Genomic DNA, 22726 nt, shown 5'->3' on the forward strand with positions numbered 1-22726 from the left:
AATGGGCTTGTTGTGACGTTTTCACACATGCATATAGTGCATTTTGATCATATTCGCTCCCCATGCCCCCTCCCATGCCCCTACCACCACTCACTTATCCCCTTCCCCTTCCCAATTAGGTTCCTTTCTATTTTCACGCCTTTTTGATTAATTTTTGGTGACCCAGTGAATTCAATTAGGATGACTTAGAGGAGCACGGGTGAAACGTTTTACGTTTGTTTTTGACATGGTCTCACATGTAACTCAAGCGATCCTGGAATTCACTCAGGCTGGCCTCCAATTCACCACAACCCTTCCTTAGCTTCCCAAAGGCTCTGCCATGAGGTCTTGGACAGAGGCACAAACCCTTTGTCCCAAGGAGCCTGAGTTCTACAGTGATGCTACTTGAGTCCCAGTGCAAAATACAGAAGTAGAGTGCTGAGGCTGAGCTGGCTGTGGTCTAAAGCAAAAGATGGCAGCATCTGGGAGGCAGGGAGCGCAATCCCAGATGCGGGGTGTTCAGCTGCTGTTAAAAGGTGTTTGGAGCGCGAAGGCCACGCCCCGTCCACGCCCCTCCTCCAGCAGGCGGACACCGACGGGCGGGCCCGAGGGTGACTGAGGGCGCGCAGCTTGCAGCCCATCGGCCCCGAGACCGGCGTGGCCGTCTGCAGCGTCGCCATGTCGTCGGTGTTCGGCAAGCCCCGAGCGGGCAGCGGGCCGCACAGCGTGCCCCTCGAGGTCAACCTGGCCATCCTGGGGCGCCGCGGGGCGGGCAAGTCTGGTGAGTGGCGCGGAGCGCGGAGGATGGGGGCAGCTTCATCCACCGGCTCCCAGAGACTTGCTTCTCCGGGTGGTTGGGTGAGTTTCCACGACTTTGCTTTTTGCCTCAGTTTCTCTGATGTTGGCTCCCGCTCTCCTCTTGCTACTTGTATCTGCCTTCAGCTGCTTGCCTGGCTCTTCCTCTGCCTCTGCCCTCGACACCTGTGACTCCCGCTGTCCCCAACAATACTGTCTCTTTCTCTTAGGTCCTTCCACTCATCTCCTTCCCTGGGATCAGCAGCCAAGTCTTGTCAACTGACACTAAAGAGACCTGTTGGCACTGGTCTCCAGCCCTGGTTCCCCTTTGAACTTAGTGTCACCCTTGCTACTCCTTGATCTGGGCTGTCTACCCCCTCCCCTCACCACTTCTTCCAAGAGACTTGATAGAAGTCAGCAGAGATGAGAATTCTCAGGCCTGGGCCACTCACTCCTCCATTGCCAACCCTTGGGATTCTGAAACAGACTATTTTCTTATCAAATGTATTTGTTTCAAGCCAGACCCCTCTTGACTTTCTGGAAATGGGAGACTGTGGTCCCAGGTGCCAGGGACTTGTCCTTGAGGATCCTGGGTCCTGGGCTACTACCTATTGAGGTAATTGCTGTCAAACCTGAACCTTTGTCACTTCTAAGAGCCATCCCAGAGACCTCCAAAAGGAGTGTTTGACCTGCCACCTGACCTTCAAGACCCAGACAGCTGAAGATGGGTGGGCCGCAGGGGCTCCTCTGGCTGTCCAGTTACAGCCGGCAGGGACCCATCCGCTGTGGCTTTCCTTCTCTTCGAGATCCCTGGAGAAAGTGTTCTGAGTTTGAATCCAGCACCCCTGGCTCAGAGAGGGGGACCCAGAACACTTTGAAAATTAGCCTGTCCCCAGTGACTCAGTCAATACCATAAGTCAGCCAGTGACTAAATGGATGAAGAAATTATTTTTTATTTTTGATGCAGAGTCTCATATAGCCCAGGCTGGCCTGGAACTTGCTATGCAGCCAAGAATGAATGACCTTGTATTCCTGATTCTCCTGCCTCCACCTCCCAAGTGCTGGACTTAGAAATGTGCATCACCATTCCTGGTTTATGTAATGCTGGGAATGTAACCCAAGGCTTCATGCACTCTACCAACTAGGTTACAGCACCAGAAAGTTTAAAATATGTATTCCTTGGCTACTAGTTTGCAAATTGGCAGTGTTAGGAACCCTTCAAAAGAATTTCATTTTTAATCCTATCAAGAGTCCAGCATAATATATTTGGCTGACCCTTGCCTTTATGTGGCAAGCTCTGAACAGGAGCAATCCTGTTAGTGCCCTCCTCAAGGAAGAAAAAACTACTTTTTCAAGGCTTGCATTCTCAAGAGCTACCCCAGAGGGGTGTGGGAATCCCACGGAGAGCAAAAGGCCAAGGTGTAGAGGACTCAGACTAGACCATGTTTACTTGAGACACAATCTGTCCTGGACCTTGCCTGGGAAACTCATGCCCTCAGGGGTTCAGACCTTCCTAGCAATAGACAGTCGATTCTTCACTTACAGTCTTTGGTCCGTTGCCAAAACTGGAGTCAATGCCCCATGCTACAGAATCAATGTGACCTGTCCACGGTGGGAGACATGTCCTTTCAGCTGGAGGTGGGCGGGTGGTCCTCCAGACCTCAGGATAACTAGATGTAGGGTCTCAGATGCAGGGTGTTCACAAATACCCCTTAGATATGCCTCTCACTGCCTTTCTTGCTCATAATAATTTTTAGAAAAATAATCCCAGGGTGCACGCAATTAGTGGGACTTGGCACCCCATTTCTACCCCTTCTGAGCCAATTCCTCTGCTCTGCAGCATGAAGCCCTAGGAGAGCCAAGCTTGGTGTCAGCCAGAGACCACAGAGGTCAGTTAGACCTCCTTAAAGTGTGAGGGACAGTGGCTTGGGGGCTGGCCGCAGACCCGACGGTCTGGCTCACCTCTTTTTTCTTTTGCAGCCCTGACTGTCAAGTTTCTCACCAAGAGGTTTATCAGCGAATATGACCCCAATTTGGGTAAGAAGCCGCTCCTCTCTGGGCCTCCTGATGCCTGGGCCCCACCTGGATGTTCCCCCGGGGCCTCGTCATGGGTGGGCCCTGGCCAGCACTGTGCATCTTAGGGGAGAGGGGAAGAATCACGGGGATGATTCAGTGTCCACCAGACAACGGGGGGCGGGGGCTGGTCCAGCTCAGGGGCCTGAGACAGTTTGCCCTCAAATATGCAATGCAACAGACCTTAAAAGAATGTTTTTTCTTAAATAGCAGAAGGTCCACATCCAAACAGTCACAGTTCTTCAAAATGATCTCTCAGTGTTCTCCCGAGGGCAGCCAGGCGAGCTATTTAAGGGATTCTCTGAACCAGGTGCCGGACATTCTTTGAACCAAGGAACGTTTGTTTTGTTTTAGATTTTTTTAATGTATGTTATTTTATGTATATGAGTATTTTTCCTGGGTGTGTATCTGTGCTCCATGTGTGTGCCTGATGCCCGTGGAGGGGGCATTGGATCCCCCGGAACCGAAGATGGTTGTGAACCACCATGTGAGGGCTGGGGATGGAATCTGGTCCCAGTAACAAGTGTTCTCAACCACTGAGCCATTTTTCTATCCTCCACCCCCGCCCCCAAATTCGTTGTGGAAAGCTAACTTTGAATGCTGGCTCTGACGTTTATTGGCTGGGTCACTTGGAGACAGTCACTTAATCTCTCTGAGCTACCATTTCCTCATCTGCCAGCGGCATAGGCATAGGATACATCAGAGAGCCGCTGTGAGGATTCAAGGAAGGACATACGTCAGGCCAGTGCCGGACCCCAAGAGACTCTCGGCGCATGTGCGCTTTTTTCTTCCTCCTTAAATGGCTTCCTGTGCATGCTGCTGAGAGTCCACCACATTCATGAGATCTGTGTTGTGAAACTCATTTTTAACAGGAGAATCATCCCCTAAAATAAACTCTCACATGCGACCCTAATCCCCAAGATAAACACAATTAGAATCTGATTAGCACCAAAGTCACTTTTAGCTCTTGTTTATAATATTTTTATTTATAAACTGTCCATTGAGAACGACGAGGTGTCTGAATGAGCTTAGCTGTTTGAAAACAATGTTGAGTTGCTTCCCCATTTATAAAAATCAAAAATAAAGTGTTGGTGGGACCAAAAGGGGAGGGTATGTCTCAGGCACGTGTGCCTAAAACAGGGTTGGGGATTTAGCTCAGTGGTAGAGTGTTTGCCTAGCAAGTGCAAGGCCTTGGGTTCGGTCCTCAGCTCCGGGGGGTGGGGATGGGGGGTAGGGGGGTGAGGGGTGGGGGTGGGGAGACATGTGGCTAAAACAGCTCTTTATAAGAAAGAAACTGAGGCAGAGGGGACTCAGTGACTTGCCTAACATTACAGAGCCCCCTCTGGTTTCAAGGAAAGATAAGGTCCACCCACTTTCCTGTGAACTGCGGTCTATGGACCCAGACGCAGAGGTGTGTAGGACACCGGACTCTCTGAGCCTCGATTTCTCCATATGGAGTGTGGGACAGGGTTGTCTGTGTTGGAGCTGTGACTGGAGCAGCTGGGAGCTAGAGACGGCATAGAAGGGCTCTACATGTCCTCTGCCCTAGTGGGCAAGGGGCTCCGGGGAATGTTCTTGCCTGGCTCCTCCAGGGAACAACGTCAGCTTTGTACTGCTTTTACCTCCATCCTGTCCCCGCAAGGACATGGATGCTCCTCGTATCTGAGGTGCCGCCTGGTGAACGATCTGACAGAACTTCTTTGGTGCCTTTTATAAAATGACTATTTTAAGGATATCAAAGTTCCCAGAGTCAAGGTAGGCTCTACACCACTGTGCCGGGTGAGAGGTTGCCGTTCTAGCTCCTGAGGCCAGTCACCCGGTGACCTGAGGCTTCATCCAACCTGTGTATCTGTGCTAGGATTCCTACAGAATAGGAAGCCTCAGGTCAGACATAGCTGAAGGACCAGCAGACCCATCATTAGCCAGGGAGCAAGGGTTCAAGTTCACCGCCACCCCCATTACTGGAGATTAAACAAACACTGTGATTCATGTATGCTAGGCAGAACTCTACCATTGAATTGTATACCAGCCCCCCCTGCACACACACACACACACACACACACTTACACACACACACACTTACACACACACACTTACACACACACACACACACACACACACACACACACACACACACACACACTTTTTCCCCCCAGTTTTAACACGGGGTCTCACTACACTGCACAGGCTTGCCTTGAACTCCTTCTATAGCCCAGGCAGGGACTGACCTTACAATCCTCCTGCCTCAGCCTCCCAAAACAATCTTGCCATCTTTCTACAGTGGAGCCCACAGAAGATCGGGGAGGCTGCCAGGAAGACTAAGGTTGGAGGAACGCTTGTCCTCAGGCGAGGCAGGACTTTGCCTGTTTGGAGGGAGTGCCTAAAAGACAACTTTGTCCAAAAACTAAAAAGTATGAACACGATGTAGGCATCCAGCAACAGCTCTTCTTGGGCCAAATATAGTTAAACATTTGGGGCATATTTTCCATTAGGTTTTTTTTTTTTTTCTCTTTGGATCAGAGCAGCTATTTATCCAAGTCCCCAAGGCAGGCTGGGGACGAAGGGCTGTCTGTGACTCATGTTGGATGTTAGTGGACCTGGCGTGTGTCCAGGCCTGCTGGGCTGCCAGCGGCCCTCAGGGAGAAGTGTGTGACTACGTCCAGCCAGGGCTAGGGGTGCTGTTCTCACAGTACCACTGCCAGGAAGGCAGAGAACACCTCAGATCTGCCTAGAGGGGTCCCCCAGGGAAAGGTGGGGACCGAATGTGCTCACGTACGTGTGCCAGGGATGGCTGGGAGTAAGAGAAACAGTCAGCATGCCAGTGACATTTCTGTATGTCTGACCACATTCTGACTTCTTGGGTTTAAAGTCATAAGAACTAAAAAAAAAAAAAAAGAAAAAGAAAGAAAGAAAGAAAGAAAAAACAAGCTGGTGAAATCCAAATAAGGTCAGTAATTTAGTTCATAGTACAGAACCAACATCAATTTCCTGGTCTGGCAATGGTGCTGTGGTTATATAAGGCATAACACTAAGGGAAACAGGGTGAAGAGTACATAGGAACTCCGTTAGTTTGTAACTTCTATGAATTTAAAATTATTTCTTTATGAAATAAGTGGGTAGGAGGGCTATGGATATAACTTAGTAGAGTGCCTACCATATAAGCGTGAGGGCCTGAGTTCGGAGCCCCAGCACCCATGTGAAAAGCTAGGTGTGCTGTCACGTATCTGTAATCCCAGCAATGGGGAAAGCAGAGACAGGTGGATGGATCCCTAGAGTGGAATGGCCATCCATCCGGTCACTTCAGGACCAGTGAAAGGCCGGGGCTCCAAGAGTGAGGTGGAGGAGCAGGGCTGGAGAGATGGCTCAGTGGTTAGCAGCAGTGGCTGCTCCTGCAGAGGCCCCACATCCTGTTCCTAGCACCCATGTCAGATGCTCAACTGCCTATAGCTCTAGTTCCAGGGAATCCAATGCTCTCTTCAGGCCTCTGCGGGCACTGGCACACATGCTGTCTACATGCACACATAAACACGTGCACAGACACACACACACAACACATACACAATACACATACACATAAATACAATGTAAAACCTCTTTAAAAAAATAATAAAGTTGGGGGCTGGAGAGATGACTCAGTGGTTAAGAGCACTGACTGCTCTTCCAGAGGACCCAACACCCATGGCAAAATACTAGTGCACATAAAAAATAAATAAATAAATGATGGGAATGTTGTTCTGCATGCTGTGAATATGTGTTGCTCTGATTTGGTAGATAAATAAAACACTGATTGGCCAGTAGCCAGGCAGGAAGTATAGTATAGGCAGGATAAGCAGAGAGGAGAATTCTGGGAACAGGAAGGCTGAGGCAGGAGTGGCCAGCCAGACACGAGGAAGCAAGATGTGAAGGCAGAGCTGAGAAAAGGTACCAAGCCACATGCTAAACATAAATCAGAATTATGGGTTAATTTAAGATGTAAGATCTAGCTAGTGAGAAGCCTGAGCCAATAGGCCATACAGTTCATAATTAATATAAGCCTCTGTGTGTTCAACTGGGTCTGAGCAGCTGCGGGACCACAAGGACACAGGAGCTGGGTGGGCACAGGAAAACTTTCAGTTACAAATAAATAAAATAATTAAATAAAAAGAGGCTGAAGAAGACACCAGGTGTCAAACTCTGACCTCCACACATACATGCACACACGAACATGTGCACATACATACATACACCACATACTTGCCCAAATAAATAAAAGGAGAAAAAAATTACCTGGGAATGTGACCTGTCCTGTTAACCTTGGAGACCTCCACATTCCTCACTGCCATTTTTAGATACTTATTATGGGCCAGGCCCCACGCCTGGAGGCCTGAGCAGTCCTCCCACAGTCCTGGGAGATAGGGCTGTTAAATGTACTGTCTCAGGGACAAGCCGAGCAGCAGAGTGAAGGCTTGAAAACGTTAGCTCTGGCCAGGCAGTAGTGGTGCACACCTTTAATCCCAGCACTCGGAAGGCAGAAACCAGCCTGGTCTACACACTGAGTTCCAGGACAGCCAGGGCTACACAGAGAAACCCTGTCCTGGGGCGGGGGGGACACAGAAGAAGAAGAAAAAGAAAAAAAGGAAGGTGGGGACTGTTAGCTCATGCTATCATAGTGTTCCCATTTAAAAGGAGGATGCACTCCTTGAGAGCAGAAGTCTAAATCAGGCAGTTGAAATGTAACAGAGATTGGCTTTGGGGGAGGGGTGCGGTGTATGTGTGTGCTGTGTACGTGCAGGAGTGGGTGCAAGTTTGCAGATCTGTGTGCACACAGAGGCCGGAAGAGGGCATCAAGCATCTTGCTGTCACTTCCTACTTTATTCCTTGGAGACAGGGTCTCCATGAGCACAGGGGTAAGCTGACAGTCAGCAATCCCCCCACCATCCTCCTGTCTCAGCCTCACAGTGCAGGGGTTATAGGCATGCACACACCTATAATCGACTTTTCACGTGGGTGCTGGGGACTTGAACTCGGGTCTTCCTGCTTGTATAGCAATCACTTCTCCCCACTGAGCTTCTCCATCCCCTCCCCCGTTTCCCTTAAGTTGGCTTGGATCCTACATCATCTTGTCTATTTGATAATGATGACTTATAAAACCTTGGGACTTGTGTGTGAGGTCTGACATGTCATGAGCTTCTCTTTTCCCTTCTCTCCTCTACTACTGAGGGAAGAAGTCCTCTCTGGGGACCCCCTGTGGGCCAGGTACTATGGTGAAAGGGACAGAGAGTGGAGAAAACTGGGGTTCGTGGAGGAAGCGCCAAGCCTCTGCGGCTGAGCCTATGGGCCACACACTCCACACCACGGGCTTTGCGCAGGGATTCAGAAATAACCTGTCCCCCGGGGCATGGTATATAGTGGCCTCTGATGCTTCAAGCCTGAAGAGTGAAGAGAGGCAGTGGCCTGGTAGCAGCTCCCAAGGGCCAGTCAAGGCTACACTAGAGTCTAGCACAGGATGTAGCTGGGACATCGACCTTCTCTGTTTGAGGGCCATGCCTCTGACCTGGCTGACCGTCTATGTTGCAGAGGACACCTACAGCTCTGAGGAGACTGTGGACCACCAACCTGTCCACCTGAGGGTCATGGACACTGCAGATCTGGTAACCTTATCCCCATTCCCTGCAATCCCCCAGAGAGGGCATTGAGCCAATTGGATCCCTCTAGGCTCCCGTTTGCTGTGTGGCCCTGAACGGGGCTCTGACTTTTCTGGGCCTGAGTCTTTCATTTGCCATATGAGAAGGGTGATTGCTGACATCAGCCCAGATACCGTATGCTGTGAGACTAAGCATACACATGTGCAAACTTATTTACATAAACACTCCCACACAGAGCCTGTCAGTGTCAGCATCTCTCTCCTCGTCCTCCCCACCCCCTGCCATGGCTTGAGTCTGTTCCCAGAGACCAAAGGGGCAGCATGGACCTGACCCAAAAGCAGCAGTACCCAGGGACAGTAGGACCTTGGAAGACCATGCCAGAATCTTTGACTCAGTGCCCAAGGGGCCAAGGTCTCCAAGTCTCTGGCTGGGTGGTGGGAGGGGGGTTCATGAGACAATGTCTCGTTTCACACCAAGCCAAAGCAACACTGAAGTGCCCCTGTGCAAAGAGATCTGCTGGGAACAATGGACAAAGATTCAGGAGTTGGAAAGGGCAGCCCAGGTGAAGGTCTCCCCCCGCCCCCCAAGTTCTTCTGCCTCTGAGGTAGATTCCTCTCCTTCGCTCCAGGACACCCCCAGGAACTGTGAGCGCTATCTAAACTGGGCCCATGCCTTCCTGGTGGTGTACAGTGTGGACAGTCGCCAGAGTTTTGAGAGCAGCAGCAGCTACCTAGAGTTGCTGGCTTTGCACGCCAAGGAGACACAGCGCAGCTACCCTGCCCTGCTGCTGGGCAACAAACTGGACATGGCCCAGTACAGGTGAGTGCAGCCGTCTTAGCCCTCTCCTCTACAGCTTGCTTCCACACGGATGCAGGATGACATCCTTAGGGACCACTGCTGCCCAAGACCGGAGCCGCCCTCAACTTCAGGTAAAGGGATGGTGCTGAACGAGTGCACAGTGAGTTTGTCTTCTAGGCAGCCAGTGACGGGAGGGAAGGACACCTGGGCCACTTTGGACATGGGCTGGATCCCCCAAAGGCAAGAGAGAAGGCACCCCTTCCTTTCAGGAGTCTCGGTGGTCTCTTACATCAGCCTTGCCCGAGGCCATGTGACATTCCGGTCCCTCTCCCAGCAGCTGAGTAGTCATTTGGTGCCCAACTCCAGTCCCGAGGAGGAGGTCTAATTTGCTCCTTGGATCAGGTGACTGCTGTAGGTCCAACCAGCTTGCCCTGGCCAGACACAGCACCTCAGGCTTGTTGCCACAGTAGGCTGCTGAGGGCAGGCCTCTCTTAGAAAGGCTTGGACTTGAACCAGGGGTCACAGACTGGGCCAGAGGGCAGATCACCACAGAAGGCTGCAGCCATATTTTGCTTGGCTGGCACAATGTTTTAAATGACTTGGAGCTGGAATGCTCTGAGGTGGGGCCTGCTTCCTTCAGCTGACCACAGGCCTCGCCACTCCCCGTGGTTTCTACCTCCACCCTCCCCACACATCCAAGTCACCCGCCTAGCCAGCCCTAAGGCCCTGGACACCCAAGGCCTGCCCTTGAGCAGTCCAGCTGAAACTCTCCAAAGCGGACATTGTTCCATGTGGCCAGTCCACCTGCTGGGTGTGGCACTCACCTTCCATCAGCCTCCTGCTTCTCCCTTTCTGCTCTTAACTCGTTCTAGCTCTCCCAGACCCCAGAGGCCCAGTGACTGATGCTGGGATTTGTTCAGATTAGGTCACACAGGCAGAGGAAGAAGGTTTCCTGAAAGGTAACTCTGATAGTGTGGGGTCTTCTTCACGGGCGGTCCAACCTGCAGCCCAAGAAAAACTGCATCTTGGAGAATAAGGGAATTCCTACAGTGGGACCACTGAAGGTGGTCCTTGAACTCTCTTGGAACTCGGAAGAGCGATCGGAAGACTGGACTGTGAATAGAAAGGAGAGTGTTCCATATGACCCAGGCTTGTGGGGGTGACTATAGGATATTGTTTTAACCCCAGTGTTTCCCAAAGAGATTGTTGAAAATAGTTTGCAAGTGAGTGACCCGGAATCCAGGGTTTGAATGAAACAGCCCTGGTTCCCTGGGTACAAGACGTGACGGTTTACCCCACTTTTCAGCTGAACACTAATACGTGTAACACTAAGAGGGCAGGGCTCAGTGGCACGCTGGGTTTCCTGTCCCCTTGCACCTGCCCAATCAGCCTTGGCCCAGAAACTTTTCCCCCACGACTTCTTACCCTGGCATCCATCCCCTCCCATCTTGGCTGTGCCATGGTCCTCAGGGATGTTGGTTGGGGCAGTTCATCAGTGGGGGTTGGTGAGCAGGATTCAGCTGGTGCAGCCTTGGCCTCAAGACCTGAGGAGTCCCCGTCAGAACATAGGAGCTTTTCAAGAGCCAATCTTCATTTTTTTTCCTCCACCTCCATTCTCATGGGTTCCAGTCAGACGTTCCTAGAGACCTTCCACTTGCAAACATCTATCCTTTCATCACAGGAGGCGGATAGAAGCGAACAGGAGTGCACACAGCCCTGCCCCGTCCCTCTGTTCTAACATTGCTGCTCTCTGCTGGCCCCCAACTGGACAAGCAGACAAAACACCCATGAGAGTAATTTGAGGGGTGAGGCCCCCTTCAGTGCAAACAGCCGCTCTTTTCTAATACTGGTTCCTCAAGCCAGGGCTAAGGGTGGCCGTTTCCTGAGGAGACAGGCAATGGCTTCCTTCCTTTGGCCATAGGCAGAGTCTAGCATGGGAGAACTTGGCTCATCTTTTCTCCTTTCTTCATATGCGTTCCTAAATTCCAGCTTTGGCAACACCAGCTACCATTTGTTGAGTGCTGATTCTGTGCCAGGTAATCATGCTAAGCACGCCATGCAAATTGTCTGTCTTTGCCCTAACAGCCTGCAGAGGCGGGTGCCATTACCCCGCCGTGCTGATGAGAAAACAGATTCAGACCACCGGGTGGGGAGATGGGTGTGGGACCCTCCCTGCCTGACTTGGAATGCCATTCTCCTGACCGCCTCCCCCTGCTTCCTCGCCAGGCAGGTCACCAGGGCTGAGGGCGCGGCCCTGGCGGGCAGGTTCGGGTGCCTGTTCTTTGAGGTCTCTGCCTGCCTGGACTTCGAGCATGTGCAGCATGTCTTTCATGAGGCGGTGCGAGAGGTGCGCCGAGAGCTGGAGAAGAGCCCCGCGGCCCGGCCCCTCTTCATCTCTGAGGAGAAAGCCCTGTCTCACCAGACCCCGCTCACAGCCCGACATGGGCTGGCCAGCTGCACTTTCAACACTCTCTCCACGATCAGCCTGAAGGAGATGCCCACTGTGGCCCAGGCCAAGCTGGTCACTGTGAAGTCATCCCGGGCCCAGAGCAAGCGCAAGGCACCCACCTTGACCCTACTGAAGGGCTTCAAGATCTTTTGAGGACCCTTCTACAGAAACCTCACGCTCGGCTGATGCTTGGGGCTGCAGGGCGGAGGCTGGCTTGTCTTCCGATGTACCAGAGGCCCTTAGGCCCGGGTCCATAGCTGGACTCCACCTCCAGCAGCAAGCAGTCCCGGCATGCTCACTGTGTGAGCCAGAGGGACAGGCAGGTATGCTGATCTGAGTCCCCCAGGCCTTGGGCTTCATGGTAACCTCTGCATCCACCACCCTGGAGAGAAGCTGTCCCCGTTACCAGCCAGAGACCTGGAACCAGGAGCGAGCAGAAAGGAACTGCGGTGCATATCCTGTGCCATGACTCCGGTTCAAAGCAGCTTCATCTATGTGAAGGCTTGTAGCAGTCTACAGGATGGCTGGCCCTGGGGCCCTACTGCCACCTGGTGGTAAAAAGAGGTAGGGCAGTTGTCCGGAGGCCCAAAGCTGGGGCCTCCCATGTCTTCTGACGTCTTAAAACCCCAGGCTACAAACCTTCCAGTCCATCCAAGAAAAATCCGGTTAGAATAATCCTGTGGGAAAGCCTGGATACGGCAATGAAATCTGGATGGGAGCATTTCAGCACTCTCAGTGAAGGGTGCAGAGAGGGGCTGTGGATTGTCCAGGCTAGGGGGGAGCCTCCGGCATTTTTTTTTCACCAGCCTTTGGGGACTCTTGTGACCACTTTATTAGTAGACCCCCCTCCCCCACCCCCTTGGATCACCCTTCTTGAGTTTAATGACTAAGGCTGCAGAAAGTCATTCTACACAGGTAGGTGTAGTCTGGTTTGGTTGGACCTAGGTCCCTCAGCAATGGATCGGAGTTTTCAAAGCTCACTTTGGGGAGATAGATCCCAATGTGTTTGGGATTAATAAGGTGGACTTTGGCATCAACCCCCCATTCGGTGTTTTACCAAGTCTCGGATGTGAGAAGGCTGTCCAGCTACAGCGGTTTCTTACTGTTTACCACAAACTCTAGATGAGCTGGTTCAGGAAGGGCATTAGATGGGTTGAGCCAGGCATCCTAACCTAGGAAGTCTGCTCCTTCAGCACCCAGCCAACAGACGCAGGAGCTTGGACTGAAAAGATCTCAAACCCAGTCTTCAGCTCTATTCTGTAGCTGGAGATGCTAAGGTCAGAAGGAGGCTGTGAACTACTCAAGAGCATGTACCACAAGCCCTGGCACTGATCCTGACCAACAGGCCAGATCTGAACTTTGTACTTTTTATTTCTTTGAGACAGAGTCTCTTTATTATGTAGCTTTGGCTGTCCTGGAACTCGCCCAGGCTTGAGTTGAACTCACAGAGATCCACCTGCCTCAGCCTTCCAAGTGCTGGAATTAAGGCTTCCACCACACACACGACTTTGTATGTTTGATCCAAGCCACTTGTGTGCTGGGGAATATTATTTTAAGCTATTTGTTTGTGTTGCATTTGTTTAACTCTGTGAAGCTGTGTTACTGTGCCTGTCTAAAACACCTGATGGTCTAATAAAGAACTGAACAGCCAATAGGAAGGAAGGAGAAAGGACAGGTGGGGCTGGCAGGCAGGGAGGATATATAGGAGAAAACTGGGGGGAAGAGAGAGAGAGAAGTAGCCAGAGAAAGAGGTGGACTCCAGGGACCAGCTACCCAGCAAGCCATGGAATAAGAATAAGATTTATAGAAGTAAGAGAACAGGAAAATCTCAGAGGCAAAAGGAAGACAGGGATAATTTAAGAAAAGCTGGCTAGAAACAAGCCAAGCTAAGGCTGGGCGTTTATAATTAAGAATACGCCTCTGTGTGTGATTTATTTGGGTGGTGGGCCCCCAGAAAGATCAAAACAAACACCAACACTTGTGTGTGTTTCATAGACTACCATCGTTTGAACCAACCATACACTTCCAACTGCCCACCTGGAGAAGCATTTTAATAAAAGACTTTTTTAAAATAATGAATTTTCATCTGGGCGAAGTTTGTTTATTGTGTCTGCTAAAAATAAGTTAGGCTGCTTGGAGGGGAGTGTCTAACCTGAGGGGTTTGAGGCCACAGAGCTGAGTTCAGATCACAGTCATGTGTCTGGCTGGGGTAGTGTGTTTTCTCAACGCTCACTAGCTCTCGGTTTCCTGTGGATCTGGTAGAAAGACCTCTGGTGCAGCTTTCTCATTCAGCTCTGTTTCCTCCGGGGGCACGCAGGGCTTCTCTGAGATCAGTGTCTCTCTGAGGTTGCCCAGGCTGCTGAGTTCTTTCATCTTGGAATCATCTAGATGCAGGACTTGTGGTGTTTCTTTGTCTTGTGGCTGCTTCTTTCGATTTCTGGGAGGAGAGGAAATGGTGTTGATCGGGGATATTGAGAGGTTGGGTCAGGACTCAACGGTTAGAGAGCTTGAGGGAAGAATCCTCTGTGCAGAAGGGGCAGTGGCTGAGCGGCTCCCACTTTCATGTCTATCATCTCTCTGCAAGGCTACCCAGGAGCTAAGCTTTGATTGACAGCCCTTAGAGATGAGGAAGCATACGAAGGCAAAGAAGCACCGTATTATACATCCAGATCTGCCCATTCTGAGCCCTGTGACTTTTCTCCAAACCACACTATCCTGGCCCCAAGGCTGTCATCTTAGTACAGGTGACCTCACCTGCCATGCTCGATCCCTGAGATGCTGCCAGAAATCCCTAACTAATCTATCTGTCACTCTGCTTGTTTCTCCAAACAGGATGTTTCCCCACGCCTTCAATCATGCATGTAAGACACAACCCTGCACATGGCTCCCACTGGCTACTTCCTCAACCTGATGGTGGTCTTTTCACCAATTCTTAAAAAGCTCTCCTTTCTCCAAACTGAGTTACTCAAGGAACTCGTGGGCTTCCTGCAGGCCACGGTGGAAGGGTCTGAGCACCAGATAATCTGCATGGCCCACAGGGGAGCAGGCCTATATCTGCTGCTCCTGTGGACAGCCACCTTGTCTCTCAGCTGAGTTTGCTACGAGGGACCCTTCCTGACAGGGCAAGAGGGGCCGGGACCCCTTAGAGGGTGACACCCTTCTGCGCCATTCCAACTTGCTAGCCAGGGCTAGGGGGTCATAACTGGGGGCAGCTGCTGGATGGTTTAATAGCTTTCCTCCCTGACAGCTGCCAGCAAAAGACGAAGAGCCGGTTTCCATCTAGGAAGGAAACCCCGCTCCCCCCCTCTGGAGACCCGCTCCAGACCAACTCCTCACCTGTTTGCCAGGATGCTCCTCCTCAGGAGGACCATGCTTATCACCACCACCAGGGCTGCCAGAACCAGGATGGAATAGTTCCAAGGAGCCGCTGAGGAGGGACACACAGACAGACAAATCCTCAGGCCAGGTGCCACTCAGATCCACCCACTCACAACTGCGGCTTGGGCTCAGGCCCATCTCGGGTCATTCATTTGTCCCCTGCTATGGAGAGCCCCATCAAGACCCCTTGCTCTGAGGGAACTCCCGACTGACCATTGGGTGGATGGATGGGGTGGAGACAAGCTCTCTGCTCTGGACCAGCCCTGGTCCTATGGGGGAGATGGCACTTGTTTGGATACTAGCTGGGTAAAAAGGGGTGTGAGGGGCAAGGAGGAAGAGGTGGGTCACCTTGAACTTCCGTCTTCAATGTTACTGCCTTTAGGAAAAGAAGGAAGAAAGAGGAGAGAGGGAGAGTATGAGAGCCTAACTGGATACAGTGACTGTCTGCCACGGGCACCAGGTAAAGTGGCAGGTTGGGCTGTGAGTGCTCAGGACATGTCAAACGTCTCCAAGCGAGGCAGGCTCCGGGTGCACAGCTTTTACCCCCCCCTGGCAGGAAAGATCCTCCACCAAATGATCCGACAGTGAGTTCCTTCCCTTCTTTCGAGGGTTTTCCCCGCAGCAAGCCTTCATCAGAGTGAGCCATTCCCTGATCTCATTGTCTACCTCGATGCATAATCCCACCCCCCACCAACCCCCCCACCCCTGCCACACACACACACACACACACACACACACACACACACACACACACACACACACACTGTATTGAGGGTTGAGTTTAGGAATTCCTTGAATGCTAGCCAACCACTTCACCACTGAGTGCCAAACTCTTTTTAAATTCTGAGACAAGATTTCACTAAGTTGCCCAGGCTGGACTTCATCTCTGTGTGGCTCATGCAGGCCTCAAACTTGTGATCATCATGGCTGAGCCTCTTGTGTAGCGAGGATTGCAGATCTGGGCTACCTACCGGGCCAGCTGGCTTCTTTTTCACTGTGCACCGGGAACATATACTTTTAGCTGCTGGTTTCTTTTCTATGTCCTCTACTAGAATGGACACACGGTGTGGGTAGAGACTTGCGTTTTGTTTTTCACTGCTGTGACCCCAGTGCTAGGGACTGTGCCTAGCACACAGTACAGTTTAATAAATAGAGGAGGTGGTTGATAGCTAAGTGGCCCACACCCTGAGAAAAGGAGAGTGAGTAGGCTCAGCTAGCCCCTCTAGATGAGATGTCTAGCCTTACTCCCTTTTAAAGAAAATGTGCCACTGGGTGGGGTAGAAGAGACAGTGACGAACTGCTTCACCACCCCCAACCCCCATCACTTACCATCTTCCGCACGAAAAAACCAAATCATTTCTTCCAGAAGTTCCTGGGGCACCTCAGGGCTGGCTGCAGCTCCCTCCACACTGTGGTCCATGTCTCTGCTCTTGGTTGAGATGTTTCTGGGCTGTGAACAAACAAGTGTTGAGTCCCCAGCGGTCCTCCTGGCCTCTCAGGTTCTGGCCTCCGAGCAGACAACTCTGGCAACAGTGGACAGCACATCCTGGCCCCGGTTTGCCTTTCCGCCCCGGTTTGCCTTTCCGCCTTGTCCAAACCATCAGGGCTCTGGCCCAGTGTTGGGACAGCAGGAGCCTGAACTGAAGCTGACTGTGGCAGTGAATGCAATAACAATTTCAGGAGACTGAGTCAGGAGGACTGCTAGGCTAGTTCAAGGCCTGGGTAACGTGGAGGGTTCCAGATCAGCATGAGCTATGTAGGGACACCCTGTCGCAATAAATGATTGACAGGCAAGTTCCGGGGACGAAGCGTGTCTTACAAAGCTGACCACCAACTTGAACCTCTGTGTGCAAAGGTTGGAATGTTACAAGTCCAGAGCCAAATTATCTTGGACCATCTTCAGTCCCCTCAAGAGCCATTTATTACCTGTCTCCACGTATGACCTAGCGTCTTTGTGACTATCAGGTAAATCCTTTGGAACGTGCCAACAGACCCCTGGCTTCCACCACCCGGAAGGCTAAGAATGTGCTTCAAGTGCATCCAGGTTTACAGCAGAGACTTCCTTGATTTTCTGTAACCTGCCTACCCAGTGTTTACAGGGATGCATTTGTAAAGTGTCTTGACTTGTGACTTTCATTGTTCTATTGCTATAAAACTTCATGAGGCCCTTGGGAGGCAGAGGCAGGAGGATCTCTGTGAGTTCAAGGCCAGGTTGGTCTCCACAACAAGACCCTGGCCAGCCAGGGCTCCAGACTGAGACACTCCCCTCCCCTCCCCAACCCTCTCTAAACAACCCATCGTGAAACTGGTACCATTCGGAACATGGAATTTAGGGTAACTGGGATCTGTGTTCCTGGGCCCTGGTCACTTATATTTGGCTCCAGGATAAACCATTTCTTATCCTCTTTGAGGTGAGATTTGTGGATTTTTTTTCCATGATAGCTAGATGGTAGATAGACACATGGATAAAATAAGAATGTGAAAATTGGAACCACAGAGGAGGAGGGACTCAAGTCTTTTCTAAAATGCAGGGGAAGGGGCAGAGATGCATAGGCCAGTGTGAGGCTGTGCCGCTGACGGCTTCGGGGTCCTTTCAGGGGACACCCCTGCTTCTGCCAGCTCTGCAACTCCCCCCCCCTGCCCCCCCCCCCGTGTCTAACCTAATTATTCCACCCACTCCACCTTGCGCCTCCCTCGGTAGCCAATCACAGGCCAGTGTCTCTCCAGCTGCCGAAGCCTGGTTTATCCTAGTCTCCCTCTGGGGATTGACAGACCTGCTGCCCACTGCCGGTCAAGAAGCCAGAAGAGCCCCAGAAAGACAGCTGCAGGGTGCTGCTGTGGAGAGGTGCTGGGGAGCATGAGGCTGGGTTGGTAAACGCTACCCCGAGTCGCTACTCAGAGAACTGTTTCTTCTTTTTCTTTTGGTGGGTAAGAGGCGTGGGGGGTGGGGGTGGGGTGGGGATGATGCCCAAAATTAATTTCTGTTGTTGGCAAGAGAAGAGCATGAACCACGCTCCCTCAGGCAGTCCCCTTAGTCTGAGCCTGTTTCTGTCCCTGGGAAATAAAGCAAGTTCGCATGCATACACTGCCTTATTACTACCCCACCCAAGATTTTCTGCTTAAAGAAACAGTGAGGTTAATTTTGACAGCATATTTCAGCCAAGACAGTACACTTAAAAGCATTATTTCAATGTGATTGATGTAAAAACTGTTCGGGTGTTTTATGTTTTTTGATGCCAGGTCTTTGAACTGGGGTGTAAACTTTATGCTAACAGCATGCTTATCTTGAAGCCCACTTGCTACATTTTGAGGGCTCGGTAATGTGTGGCTGGTGACTAGTTATAATGAGCAGTTCTAGCCCTGACCAGCAGCTGGTCCTCCTGACTGCTCGGCAGGTTCTTATCATCCACAAAGACTTAGGAATCAAAAGTTTGAAAACCTCATGTTTTAAGTGAGTTTACAGTTTCGTGTGAGACACTCGCGCCCCCCCCCCCCCCCCCCCCCCGTTTATAGCTGTTCTCAGCTCCTGTGGGTTGTGGGCTGTAAACTGAACACTCCTGGCAGATTAACCTAGCCAAGAATACAAAACACTTCCAACTCTGGGTGAGCAGACTGACTTAGCTGGTAAAGGTGTTTGCCACGAAGCCTGGCAGCCAAACTGAGTTCGATTCCCAGGCCCTGCGAGGTGGAAGAGGAGAACCAACTCTCATAAGTTGTCCTTTGACCTCTACATGTGTACCATGGCATGGGTGCATCCTCCCCCATCCCAAATAAATGTAATAAAAACTGTCCTCAAGGGGGCCACACCATACCTCTTATCAAAACTGAGAACATACACACAAAATAGCACATATTTTCCTAGAACAACTTTTTGTTGTTTTTTGGTTTTTTGAGACAGGGTTTCTCTGTGTAGTTTTGGTGCCTGTCCTGGAACTCACTTTATAGACCAGGTTGGCCTCAAACTCACAGAGATCCACCTGGCTCTGCCTCCTGGGTGCTGGGATTAAAGGCATGCACCACCACTGCCCAGCTCCTAAAACAACTTTTAAGGTACGTGTTAAACACATTAGAATAGTTGCCTCCAGGAAAGGAAGAGAGGGGTCATAGAAATCAAAGAAAATTAAGAAGAAATAATTGAAGACATAAGATGGTTAAGGGAAGGGTGTGGATTAGATCTGCCATGAAAACATGTCCTGGGCACTCATGAGAGCCACCAAAGGCAATGTGACCACATGGTCTCAAGTGCAGGGGTTGGTTCTACAGCTCTGCCCGAGACAGCCTTTGTATGTGCAGCCTGGAACTTTCTCAGACAAGTGAATGGCAGACAGCCAAAGGGGAACCAAAGGACCTGACTGACACCAGAATTTTCTCTGGATTAAGTCCTCTTGAAAAAAGCAGAGAAAACCACTGGATTGGAAGAAAGTACTTTGATATGAATATAAGAGTTAAGCTTTCCCAGATATGAATACTCACTCATATGTCTAAGTAGGTGTGAATTGTGGGGAGAAAGAAAGACCCTTTGGGGACTGGACAGATGACTCAAGGGTTAAAAGCAAGTACTGGTCTTATAAAACATTGGTTCTCAACATGTGGGTCTTGATCCCTTTGGCGTTGTATATCAGATATTTACATTACCATTCATAGCAGAAGCAAAATTACAATTATGAAGTAGCAATGAAATAATTTTATGGTGGGGAGGTCACCACCATATGAGGAACTGTATTAAAGGGTCACAGCATCAGGAAGGTTGAGAACCACTGTTGTAAAGGGACTGAGTTCACTTCCCAGCACCTATATCAGGGTGACTCACAATCACCCGGCTCTATAGTTCCAGAGGATCCAACACCTTCTCCTGGCCTCTACAAGTACTTGCACACACATGCCCCCCACACATACAAATAAAAATAAAACAAATCTTTAAGAAAAAATAAAGATCTAAGACATTTGAGGACTCAGATGCCTACTTCCACCTTCCTTGACTAGGGACCGGATAGAAAAGACACAGTCATGAGCATGGTTAATCAATGCAATCTGTGTCCTAACTCCCACGTGCCACACTGAGAAGGACGAGGCAGGCTGGCCAGCTGCGGTGCCTGGGTTAGGTTAATCATGTCAGATGACCCCTGTTCCCCACACCCGTAGAGAAGAACGGGGAAGTCTAGGTAGCAAATATTGTCTCCTTCTGGAGACTGACAGAGTCTAGACACCTGCATGTGACACTGACTTTGAAAACTTGTGTGCATATTAGATTTCTTTTGAGTATGCCACTCATTCATAAAAGCAATGTGTGTAATTCCTGTGTGTGTGTGTGTGTGTGTGTGTGTGTGTGTGTGTGTGTTACTGGAGATTAAGCCAAGGGCCTTACACATGCTAGGTAAGTAAGAACTCTACCACTGACCTACAACACCTACATTTTTTTTTTCAGTTTTATTGATTTTATGTATTTGGGTGTTTTGCCTACATGTGTGTTTGTTTGTCCACCACTTTCATGCCTGGTACCCACAGAGGCCAGAAGAGTGTTGGATCCCCTGGAACTGGAGGGACAGGCAGTTGCGAGCCACCATGTGGGGCTGGGAAGCAAACCCCAGTCCTCTGGAAGGGCAGCCAGTGTTCTTAACCACTGAACCATCGTCTGTCCATCTCAACCCCTATAATTTTATGGGTGTATATTCTGTACACGTATATGCATGCTTCAGTGTGATATCCGTCATATACCTTTTTGAAAGAGCAATTCTAATTTGAGATATTTAATTCATGGAACTAAGTGAGTGGAGATGCATGCATGCTTGGGCTGTAGCTCAGTGGTTGAGTGCTGGCCTAGCATACATGAGTTCCTGGGCCCAATTCTCAGGGGACAATGGGGTAGGGACAGAGATGGAGGAAGAGGGAGAGGGGACTGGAGATGGGGAGTGGTGAGCCAAGCCCTCCCACTCTGAGACACCACAGCAGCAGGGGACTTTCTGTCACACCCTGACCCCCATTAAAAAGGTGTATCTATTGACTTCTGTAATCAAATCCCTGCATGAAGGCTGGGTGTATTTAATACAGCGTGTTTCTCCTGTCCAGGTGGCGGGGAGACTAAGTTTGACGTTTATAGACCATGGTGGCTGTCACTCTGTACACTATCAGCTCAGCATTGTAAACCAAGGTCCTTTCCTTCTGTAGTCGACAGTACAAAGTTTCAAAAACAGAAAGTTGTGTATTTGTGGGTGGGTGGATGAGCAGAGGGAGAGAGAGAGAGAGAGAGAGAGAGAGAGAGAGAGAGAGAGAGAGAAAGCAAGAGTGCAGTAATAGTGACGTTATGTAGCAGCAGCAGCAACAGCTTTTCCAGGTTCTGCAGCCATCTGAGCAAAATTGTAGAGCTATCCAGGACATTCCATTTTTTTTTTTAAGTAAAAATTGAGAGCTGGAGAGATGGCTCAGCAGTTAAGAGCACTTGATGCTCTTGCAGAGGACCTGGGTTGGATTTCCAGTGCCTACATGGCAGCTCACAACCATCTGTAACTCCAGTTCCAGGAGATTCAATACTGACTTCTGGCTTCTGAGGACACTGTACATGCATGCCACACAGACATATGTGTAGGAAAACCACTCATACACATAAAGTACCTTTTTAAAAAAGTAAAACTCATATTTCCAGAAACAGAAAAGTTTAGTTATTCTCCTGGTACCTGGCACATACAATTATTTTTAATATCATTATTAAATTAAACTCCATGCTTCCTTTGGATGTCACTTAGTTTTCTCAATGTCCTTGTCCTGTTCATGATCCTGTCCAGGACATCACACTGCAGTGAGGTGTCATGGTCCCTCCGGCCCTTCTATCAGATCCCTTCATTTTAAACAGAACTTAACCACTGCTGTGATTCCTGCCGCAGACCAGGGGCCACCCATCCCCACAGCAGCCTCAGAGCACTCACCTCGAACCTGGGATTCCTGGGACCTCAGGCTGGGTGGTGCAGCCCTGCTTCCTGTGCTTTCCTCTTCCTCCTCTCGGGAACCTGGGGCAGTCCTTGCACGGGAGGTCTCCCCAGGAAGGCCCGGTTGTGGTAGGAAATCCACGTACAGAGCTCACGGCAGCGGGGGCCCATTTGGTAGCTCTGCCCTTAGCACACGCCCAGACCTGGTGTCTCTGCTGCCACTCCAGGGTGAATGACCTCTTGAATGCATGACCTCCGGTGACAAACTGACTCCACTTGACTCAGCATGACCTGTCGTTACGGGGTGCCCACTCCAGTCCTCGGACTCTTAATTATTATCAATCGTTAACCATAGAAGGAGTCAAGGCTCCTTCCTTTTATAGCCGGTACTTTCGCATAGTGAAGGTCATCAGAGGAACTGAAAGGAACCATAAAGTCAGCCTTGGAAGTCGGGGGTTGGGAGAGTGTGTGATCAGGGATCCACAGAGGAGAAAGCAGGCCCAGGAGTGAGGTGCTCCCCTCCATCAGGCCAGACCTAATCAATTCTGACAGTTGCCAGTGTACACGTGTGGATCCTCTCTGCTTTAAGTAATGGAAACATGTGGGATGGCAGTGTGGTCTAGAGGAAGAGACCCAGCACCTCTTTGAGCCCACTGAATGCCACCCCTGTGTCTCACAAAGCATCCCCTCAGGTAACTGATCACCTGCTG

General features: G+C 50.6%; 2 protein-coding genes across 2 annotated transcripts; one reads left to right on the forward strand and one right to left on the reverse strand.

Moving 5' to 3' along the window:
* The first annotated feature begins 398 nt into the window (after nt 1–398).
* Rasl12 (RAS like family 12) lies at nt 399–13793 on the forward strand. Its single transcript, XM_006979331.4, has 5 exons — nt 399–760; nt 2755–2811; nt 8404–8477; nt 9100–9290; nt 11496–13793. The coding sequence occupies exons 1-5, from the start codon at nt 658–660 to the stop codon at nt 11869–11871; spliced, it is 801 nt and encodes a 266-aa protein (XP_006979393.1). The 5' UTR covers nt 399–657; the 3' UTR covers nt 11872–13793.
* Nucleotides 13791–22318, reverse strand: Slc51b (SLC51 subunit beta). The gene is made up of 4 exons (XM_015998019.3): nt 22017–22318; nt 16426–16546; nt 15055–15145; nt 13791–14155 (listed from the first exon to the last, which is right to left on the reverse strand). Exons 2-4 carry the CDS (start codon nt 16514–16516, stop codon nt 13951–13953), a joined length of 387 nt encoding a protein of 128 aa, XP_015853505.1. The 5' UTR covers nt 16517–16546; nt 22017–22318; the 3' UTR covers nt 13791–13950.
* Between the last annotated feature and the right edge of the window lie 408 nt (nt 22319–22726).

The sequence above is a fragment of the Peromyscus maniculatus genome, chromosome 7 (genome assembly GCF_049852395.1).
Source record: "Peromyscus maniculatus bairdii isolate BWxNUB_F1_BW_parent chromosome 7, HU_Pman_BW_mat_3.1, whole genome shotgun sequence".
NCBI lineage: Eukaryota > Metazoa > Chordata > Mammalia > Rodentia > Cricetidae > Peromyscus > Peromyscus maniculatus.

Bases quoted from the DNA above. Each gene is read 5' to 3' on its own strand.
- Rasl12 (XM_006979331.4), top strand. From the start codon at position 658: ATGTCGTCGGTGTTCGGCAAGCCCCGAGCGGGCAGCGGGCCGCACAGC. The intron at 2,812-8,403 runs GTAAGAAGCCGC...TCTATGTTGCAG, and splicing joins CGAATATGACCCCAATTTGG to AGGACACCTACAGCTCTGAG. The intron at 8,478-9,099 runs GTAACCTTATCC...CCTTCGCTCCAG, and splicing joins TCATGGACACTGCAGATCTG to GACACCCCCAGGAACTGTGA.
- Slc51b (XM_015998019.3), bottom strand. From the start codon at position 16,516: ATGGACCACAGTGTGGAGGGAGCTGCAGCCAGCCCTGAGGTGCCCCAG. The intron at 15,146-16,425 runs GTAAGTGATGGG...GTCCCTCCTCAG, and splicing joins GTTTTTTCGTGCGGAAGATG to CGGCTCCTTGGAACTATTCC. The intron at 14,156-15,054 runs GTGAGGAGTTGG...CTCTCCTCCCAG, and splicing joins AGGAGCATCCTGGCAAACAG to AAATCGAAAGAAGCAGCCAC.